We start from the raw sequence: 7,882 nt of genomic DNA, 5'->3' as shown, positions 1-7,882 counted from the left end.
TTAAAATCAGAATGCAAAAAAGACAAAAAAAAACAACAATGATCCTAAAACATATTTAAAAACAAAATTGTTTGATTTTGCAACAATATAATTTCTTATGTTGGTCCATATGACCATATCACTTTTTTTTTTTGTAACCATTTGAAACAAAAGATTGTTGCAACAGGCATCTGAAACCATCATCTTTATTAATGAGAAGGGCACAGCAGTATTCCAGTATTAATGTGGATCCTCCCAGCGTTTGTCTCTTTCTGCTTGTTTGTTGCGTCCGTCTGTTCTGCTCTGAACTCCGGCGGGGAAGCGAATCCCTGCTGAATCGTTCGGAACGAATCGACTCTTTGTGACTCTCGTGAAGCCGGCGTGTTTCCTCTTCGGCACGAACTCCAGCGCTTTCTCCCAGCTGCCCGTGTCCTTCAGCGTGATCAGGATGCGCATCATCTGGTCCAGGGTCAGGTTCTTGGCTCCACACTCCCAGTCCAGATGCTCGTCCAGAGGCAGGCGTGCTGTGGTCAGTCGCAGGCGTTTAGCGTTGGCCAGAGAGACGCCGGAGTGAATGGAGCGGTCCACCATCGCTCCGATGATGTACACCTTACTGTGATCAAACTCCTGCAGGTAATAATGAACATGCACGCAGTGTTGGGAAGGTTACTTTGGAAATGTAATAGGTTACAGAGTTACCTAGTTACAAGTTACCCTATCTAACATGTCATAAGTAGTGTAACTACTTTATTAATGTAACTGATTACATTTGATTACTTTTCTAAAGTAACTGTTTAAATTTGAAGATCAGGGTAAATTTAACTTAATTTGTCTTCTGGGAAACATGTAAGTATCTTCTGTAGCTTCTGAAGGGCAGTACTAAATGAAAAAATATGATATTTAGGCAAAATAAGATAAATGTACACATCTCCATTCTGTTCAAAAGTTTTCACGCCCCGGCTCTTAAAGCATGGTTTTTCCTTCTGGAGCATCAGTGAGCGTTTGAATCTTCTGTAATAGCTGCATATGAGTCCCTCAGTTGTCCTCAGTGTGAAAAGATGGATCTCAAAATCATACAGTCATTGTTGGAAAGGGTTCAAATACACAAAAATTCTGGAAAACCACAGAATTTGTGGGAGCTGAAATATTTTTCTGAAGAACAGCAGTTTAACTGTTCAGGACAAACAAGGGACTCATGAACAACTATCACTAAACAAACAAACACAGCTGTGGATCATTCAGGTAACAACACAGTATTAAGAATCAAGGGGATGTAAACTTTTGAACGGGTCATTTTTATAAATTCAACTATTTTCTCTTGTGGACTATATGTAAACATCTTATTCAGGTCAGTACTAAATAAACAATAACATGCATTTTGTATGATTCAGAAAGGGGTATGTTAACTTCTGACCCTTTTTTGTAACTAAATTTCAATACCGTGATAAATTCTTCTGCAATTAAAATGAAAATGTGTTACCGTCACATGCCTACCTGCAGAACCTGCTTGGAATCGGCGGTCAGATACACCAGATCCTGCTGAGGAAACATCTCCAGGTGCGTTCGCTCGGTGGCCGTGATCAGCAGTTGATCCCACGTCTGCGATCCGTATCGTCTGCGCAGCTCACGCAGATACGCTCCGTCCGGTTGCAGGCCGCAGAAGTGCAGGTGGAAGGGGTCTGTGGCGCGGCGGTTCCAGCCCTCGCTCTCCATCAGCTGCGCGGCGGTGTTCTCCAGCTCGCGGCGGCTCATGTGATGCTCGTAGCTCATATCGTACACCAGCGGCTGACCGAAGCGCATGGCCTGCGCCGCTCTCCAGCTCTGGACTCGATCCGCCGAGCTGCTCCAGAACCGCAGCAGGAAGGTGTTCTTAGGTTCCTCTTGCTCTCCTTCCTTCACATTCTCCTGGTAAACGTGAACATATTATGCATATAAAAGCACAAAAGCAGTCATGAGTAGCACAGGTATATTTGTAGAAATATGATTTTTGGCATAAAAGAGAAATGTATAATTGTGACCCATACAATGTATTGTTGTCTATTGCTATAAATATACCTGTGTTACTCATGACTGCTTTTGTGCTGCAGGGACACATTTATAGTTTATTTAATAGCTTTTAAAATTTTTGCATACTTTAAAAGTCACAATTTGCGCTTCCCTCTCGGATTTCTTCCTCTCCTGCTTCTCCTTCTTGGAGATCTTGTGTGACTCTTTAATGGCCAGGAACTTGAGGTACTTCTTCTTGGCGGATCTGGTTGCGAGCCGAGAGAGATCCTCCAGCTGCTCGTCTGTGATGTTCTTGGGAACGAACTTCCCCGCCTGATGCCACATCTCCACCAGCTCGCGGTTATCGTCCAGCGCTGAGCGACTCGGACCCTCGCTCTCCTCCCGCAGTGCTTGAGATCTCATCACCGTCTTCCAGCCGTCCAGATCCAGAGCGTCTTCTGAAGCATCTCTCCCGGCGCTGCGGCTGGAGCTGAAGGCTCTGATGGAGATGCGTGGATTTCTGCATCTCAGAGCCAGCGAACACGAGCGCAGGAGCATCATCAGCTGCAGCGTCACAGAAACACCTGCAGAAACACACAGCAGGTGCAGGACAGAGCCGTGATACAGGACTAGCATTTCATTTCTACACAAACATTCAATTATTAAAAACATGTGTATATTTGCTTCATGCTGAATTTGTATACTTTCAAAAATCACTTTATATAAATATTAGTGCTGTCAAATGATTAATCGCTTTCAAAATAAGTTTGTTTACATAATGTTTGTGAACTCTTTATTATATATAAATACACACATGCATGTATATATTTAAGAAAAAAAATAAATACATTTATAAATATAAATTATATGAATATACATATGCATGTAAATATTTTCAAAATATATACAGGCGTGTGTGTATTTATATATAAATAAATATGCACAGTACGCACATATATTATGTAAACAAAAACTTTAATCATTTGACAGCACTAATAAATATATTATGATTTTTTATTTTTTTAAAATTATGCCATGATACTTGTATATAAATATATAGTTTATTTGTTCGTTTTATTTTTTTTAATATTTTGCATACTTTAAAAGTTGATATAAATATATTACACATATTGATTATATTATTACTATAATTGTTTATTGCATGCATTAAGTCACTATATATATATATATATATATATATATATATATATATATATATATAAAGTGTTTGTCATGATAAAACAGACTTTAAGGTCTTTATGCAAAATATAATTTCTTATTTTTGTATTTTGAGTTCAGGTTGCTTGAATATATTACCATACTGTGTTTTTTCTATTAACATATGAAACAGACAAAATAAAAGATACTGAATATCTCCATTGTTTTTGACCAGGGACTGAATTACAGCATGTTGTCAACCTGCATTAATGGAGAAGCTCATTTTAAAGACCAAATATTTGCTAAATATTAAAGACCTATGAGAAATATTTTCAATCATAAACAGCAAAAGCATAAACACACTAATACACAACAGTAATAACCCAACAAGTCTAATTTTAGTCTGCCAGAGAAGTCAAGCATTTATGAATCAAACTCGAGAGTTACATGTGACAACTAGCCCCGGTCTCCTCTACATCTACAATCATATTCACACACATTATGAGTAAAATCAACACACCGTGCCAGCTGTATTTCTGTTTGTTCACTCAGAAGGACACACGCTGCTGTCATGTGGATGTCGGTGTGCAACAATAATAGCTGACCGTGCGGAAATCTGCCTTCGCCTTTTAATGGACCGTCTGTTATTCAATATTTTTAAAGATGTTTGAATTCTTTAACGTTTGAAGTTTTGCTGTGTGATTTAAAATAGTAAAACACGTAATATCACTAACAGTAATAACATATTTAAGTTGAGTTGCGCACGCAGTGTAGGAACTATCGATGGCGTTTCTAGCCGGATCATATATAGCGGTACACCACACACTAGTAAACATCCTGAGCTGATTGTGTTTGTGTTTCAGACTGAATTGAGTGAAAGCGTCATGAGCTTCTTCCTCCATAAGCTGTCGAGTAAAAGAGACATCGACGACGCTGTTAAATCCGTCGCTGAGAAGGTGTTAGTGCTGCGTTTCGGCAGAGATGAAGATTCTGTGTGTTTACAGCTGGACGAGATTGTGAGTTATTATCTTCATATTCACTTTAATGCTGTTATAAATCCTGCTTTAGATCATCTCAATCTGATACAACAGCTAATCCATCCTCTAAATTACTGAACGTTAAGTTTAACGTTAAGATTCATGATCATAATCGTAGTATTTCGCTATACGCTGATGATATTATTCTATATTTAGACCACTCTGATGTTTCAGTCTCTAATATAATTAAGGAATGTGATAATTTTAGTATCTTATCAGGATATAAAATAAATTGGAGCAAATCTGCTTTAATGCCAATTAACAATATTAAAGTTAATTCTTCTATTCCCTCATTCATCCCTATTAAGGACTCTTTCACCATATATGAAACATTCATAAGATTGCCAGGGACAATTTAATAATATTTTAGTTTTAGGTCAAGAATGACATTCAAAGATGGAAGAATCTCCACTGTTAAGATGAATTTGTTACCTCGATTTAATTATTTTTTTCTCTATGCTACTCTATCCCCCTCCAGGTTACTTTCAGGAGATCAACTCCATAATTATGAAATGTATCTGGAATGATAAATGCCCCAGAATTAAACGTAGCACATTACAGCATCCTAATAGCAGGACTGTCTGGACCCGATGTTGAACTGTACTATTGGTCGTTCCAGCTTAAGGCTCTTCATGCTTGGGTTGATCCTCAATCTACAGTTTCTTGGAGAGTGATTGAAGCTGACAAGGTTAAACCAAATAGACTCCAGGATATTTTATTTACTGGCACAGGGAAAAAAGGGGATAATTATAAATTTGGTCCGGTTGTGGCCAACTCTATTAAAATCTGGAAAACGGTTGAACGTCGGATTGGAGGACCCTTCAAATTTTGTAATAGTACACCTTTATGGCACAATTTTAATTTTGTATGCGGAAATCGCCCATTTGTCCAACCCTCTTGGTCTTCTTTAGGTGTAAATATATATGATATGATAACCAGGGCCTATGTTCATTTCAGACGTTAAGAGCTAAATTTTGTCTACCAGCATCTGCATATTTTGTCTTTCTTCAATTACGTTCCGCTCTCAAAGCGTATGGCGTTCCTTGGTCTTCTCCCGTTTCCTCTCATCCTATGCGGGACTGGATTGCACCATCTGCTTCCTTAATATATAATAAGACTCTTGATTGCATTATAAAACCTCTTTCTATTAAACTATTTGGAATAGGGAATTATCTGACCTTAATGTATCTGTGGACTGGGAGAGGGTGTGGTCTAATCTCAGTTTAACATCTAAAACTCTGGTGCATCGTCTTATTCACTTCACAGTCATTCATAGAGCATACATAACTCCTTACAAAAGATTCAAAATGAAACTACAAGCAAATTTCAACTGCCATATATGTAATACTACATCATCAGGTACTTTTCTGCATATGTTTTGGGAATGTCCTGTCACTAGCAGTCTGTGTAAACCTGGTTTTATCATCCTTACTGCAAATTGATTGGTCAGTTAACCCAAGTTTGTGTCTTAATGATGATTCTGGTCTCTGTATAAGTTCAGTGCAAAGGAGAATGTTGTTTGCTGGTTTTACAGCTGCGAAGAAGACCATAATACAGAACTGGTTTACACCGCATATGTGTGGGAAAACACATTGGATCCGTAGCCTCCTGCAAACAGTGTCTTGTGAATGTACAACAGCACGAATCAATGGAGCCAAGCCTTCTACCATTGATAAAACAAATGTGTTATGCAGAATTTTAATTGAAATCTCTTTCTGTGATGAATGATTGATTACAAAATATATATTAAACAGACACTACCAGTCAAATATTTACAATAATGAAGATTTTTACTGTTTTTGAAAGAAATCTCGCCAAGGCTGCATTTATTTGGTCAAAAATGCTGTAAAAATTGTGAAATATTATAATTTAAAATAACTGTTTTCTATTTTAATATATGTTTCTGTGATCTACAGCTGTATTTTCAGCATCATTACTCCAGTCTTCAGTGTCACATGATCTTCAGAAATCATAATAATATACTGATTTACTGCTCAACAAACATTTATCAATATTTAAAAAAGAAATAATAATTTCCGGATTCTTTGATGAATACAAAGATCAGCATTTATCTGAAATAAATAGCTTTTGTAACATTATGCACTCTATACCTCTATATATTTTTTTTCTGGGATAGAAATGATAGAAATGAAGGGTTTTATTTAGCAAGGACGCAGTAAATTGATCAAAATTGCTGATAAAGATATTCATAAGATTCAGATAATGCTGTTCTTCTGAACTTTCTATTCATCGAAGAAACCTGAAAACAATTGTATGCTTTCACTGAAGTAATTCTGAGCGCAGCTGTGTTGAATATGGTTAAATCTGTCTGTCTGTGTGATTGACAGCTGTCAAAGACGGCTCATGATCTGAGTAACATGGCCAGTATTTATCTGGTGGATGTGGACACGGCGCCGGTTTATACCCGATACTTCGACATCAGCTTCATTCCCTCAACAGTGTTCTTCTTCAACGGACAGCACATGAAGGTGGACTACGGGTGCGTGTTGATCAATATGCCTCTTTCACGTGTTATCATGTATAATATAGCATATAACTTTATATGTGGGTTTACAACAGCTATTGTTTTGTTGCCTATAAATCAAGTGTGTATTTAATGCAAGCTTTTACTATTAATCATCTGGCTCTTACCCAAAGGAAACAGGATATGCTTTTGCAAACACAGGATATGTGGTTAAAGTGAGAGGTTATTTAAGCTAAAATGAACTTCTGCTGAAACGGATGTTTCCATACAAGTGTTCATAAACAAGAAAGATATATTTCATAGCAATCGTGACATCATTTGCTCTTTAATTGCTTCCTTGATATTTGAGTGTAGTTGAACTGATTTAATTTATTTCCATTCAGATCTCCAGATCATAGCAAGTTTGTGGGAAGCTTCAAAACCAAGCAGGACTTCATGGATCTGATTGAAGTGATCTATCGAGGTGCCATGAGAGGAAAACTAATCGTCCGAAGCCCAATCGACCCGAGAAACATCCCTAAATATGATCTGCTGTACCATGACATCTAGCACTGAGTTTGACCCGACAACACATAATAAGTCAGCTTATTAATGCTTTGCCAGAATGTAGAGTTTCCCGTGGAAACAATCTGATGTACTTATTCTGTGTATTGTGAAGTTTTTCTAAATAATAATGTGATAAAAACATCACAATAATCCACACCACTCCAGTCCATCAGTTAACATAAAAACAAATCAGAAATGTTTGTTGAGCAGTAAATGAGTATATTATAATGATTTCTGAAGATCATGTGACACTGAAGACTGGAGTAATGATGCTGAAAATACAGCTGCAGATCACAGAAATACATTACACTTTAACACATATTCACATAGAAAACAGATATTTTACATTATAATAATATTTCCGAATTTTTACTGTATTTTTGATCAAATAAATGCAGCCTTGGTGAGACTTGTTTCAAAAACATCATTATTGTTTAATATATATTTTGTAATCAATCATTCATCACAGAAAGAGATTTCAATTCTTAACTCATTTGTTTTATAAATGTATAAACTCTAATAAAGATTAGCAGCTAGTCGAGCTGTAGTTGTACCTGATGTGGTTCCTGACTGCTAACACGTGTGTAATCAGTGATCACGTGACAGGTGTTTCTGATTGACATGAGGGCGTGGCTTCAGATGTTTAGCGTACTAAATCTTAAAATAGTATAAATATGCCTAATTAGCGTTT

General features: G+C 37.1%; 2 protein-coding genes across 2 annotated transcripts; one reads left to right on the top strand and one right to left on the bottom strand.

Annotated features, from left to right (window-relative positions):
- Nucleotides 1-133: 133 nt before the first annotated feature.
- LOC306874161 (tRNA methyltransferase 10 homolog C-like) lies at nt 134-3,713 on the bottom strand. Its single transcript, XM_079423986.1, has 4 exons — nt 3,644-3,713; nt 2,113-2,549; nt 1,474-1,884; nt 134-606 (listed from the first exon to the last, which is right to left on the bottom strand). Exons 2-4 carry the CDS (start codon nt 2,524-2,526, stop codon nt 220-222), a joined length of 1,212 nt encoding a protein of 403 aa, XP_079280112.1. The 5' UTR covers nt 2,527-2,549; nt 3,644-3,713; the 3' UTR covers nt 134-219.
- A 252-nt stretch (nt 3,714-3,965) lies between these two features.
- Nucleotides 3,966-7,597, top strand: LOC306873891 (thioredoxin-like protein 4B). Its single transcript, XM_079423423.1, has 3 exons — nt 3,966-4,139; nt 6,509-6,660; nt 7,029-7,597. Exons 1-3 carry the CDS (start codon nt 4,008-4,010, stop codon nt 7,192-7,194), a joined length of 450 nt encoding a protein of 149 aa, XP_079279549.1. The 5' UTR covers nt 3,966-4,007; the 3' UTR covers nt 7,195-7,597.
- The last annotated feature ends 285 nt before the right edge of the window (nt 7,598-7,882 follow it).

This window comes from Barbus barbus (genome assembly GCF_936440315.1).
Source record: "Barbus barbus genome assembly, chromosome: 8".
In the NCBI taxonomy this organism is placed as follows: domain Eukaryota; kingdom Metazoa; phylum Chordata; class Actinopteri; order Cypriniformes; family Cyprinidae; genus Barbus; species Barbus barbus.
This window is presented reverse-complemented; position numbering and strand designations above follow the sequence as displayed.

Coding starts and splice junctions, on each gene's coding strand:
- LOC306874161 (XM_079423986.1), bottom strand. CDS start 2,526: ATGATGCTCCTGCGCTCGTGTTCGCTGGCTCTGAGATGCAGAAATCCA. Junction 1,885..2,112: donor CGCAAATTGTGACTTTTAAA/GTATGCAAAAAT, acceptor CACGTTTACCAG/GAGAATGTGAAGGAAGGAGA. Junction 607..1,473: donor ATTCCAAGCAGGTTCTGCAG/GTAGGCATGTGA, acceptor TATTACCTGCAG/GAGTTTGATCACAGTAAGGT.
- LOC306873891 (XM_079423423.1), top strand. CDS start 4,008: ATGAGCTTCTTCCTCCATAAGCTGTCGAGTAAAAGAGACATCGACGAC. Junction 4,140..6,508: donor GTTTACAGCTGGACGAGATT/GTGAGTTATTAT, acceptor TGTGATTGACAG/CTGTCAAAGACGGCTCATGA. Junction 6,661..7,028: donor CACATGAAGGTGGACTACGG/GTGCGTGTTGAT, acceptor ATTTCCATTCAG/ATCTCCAGATCATAGCAAGT.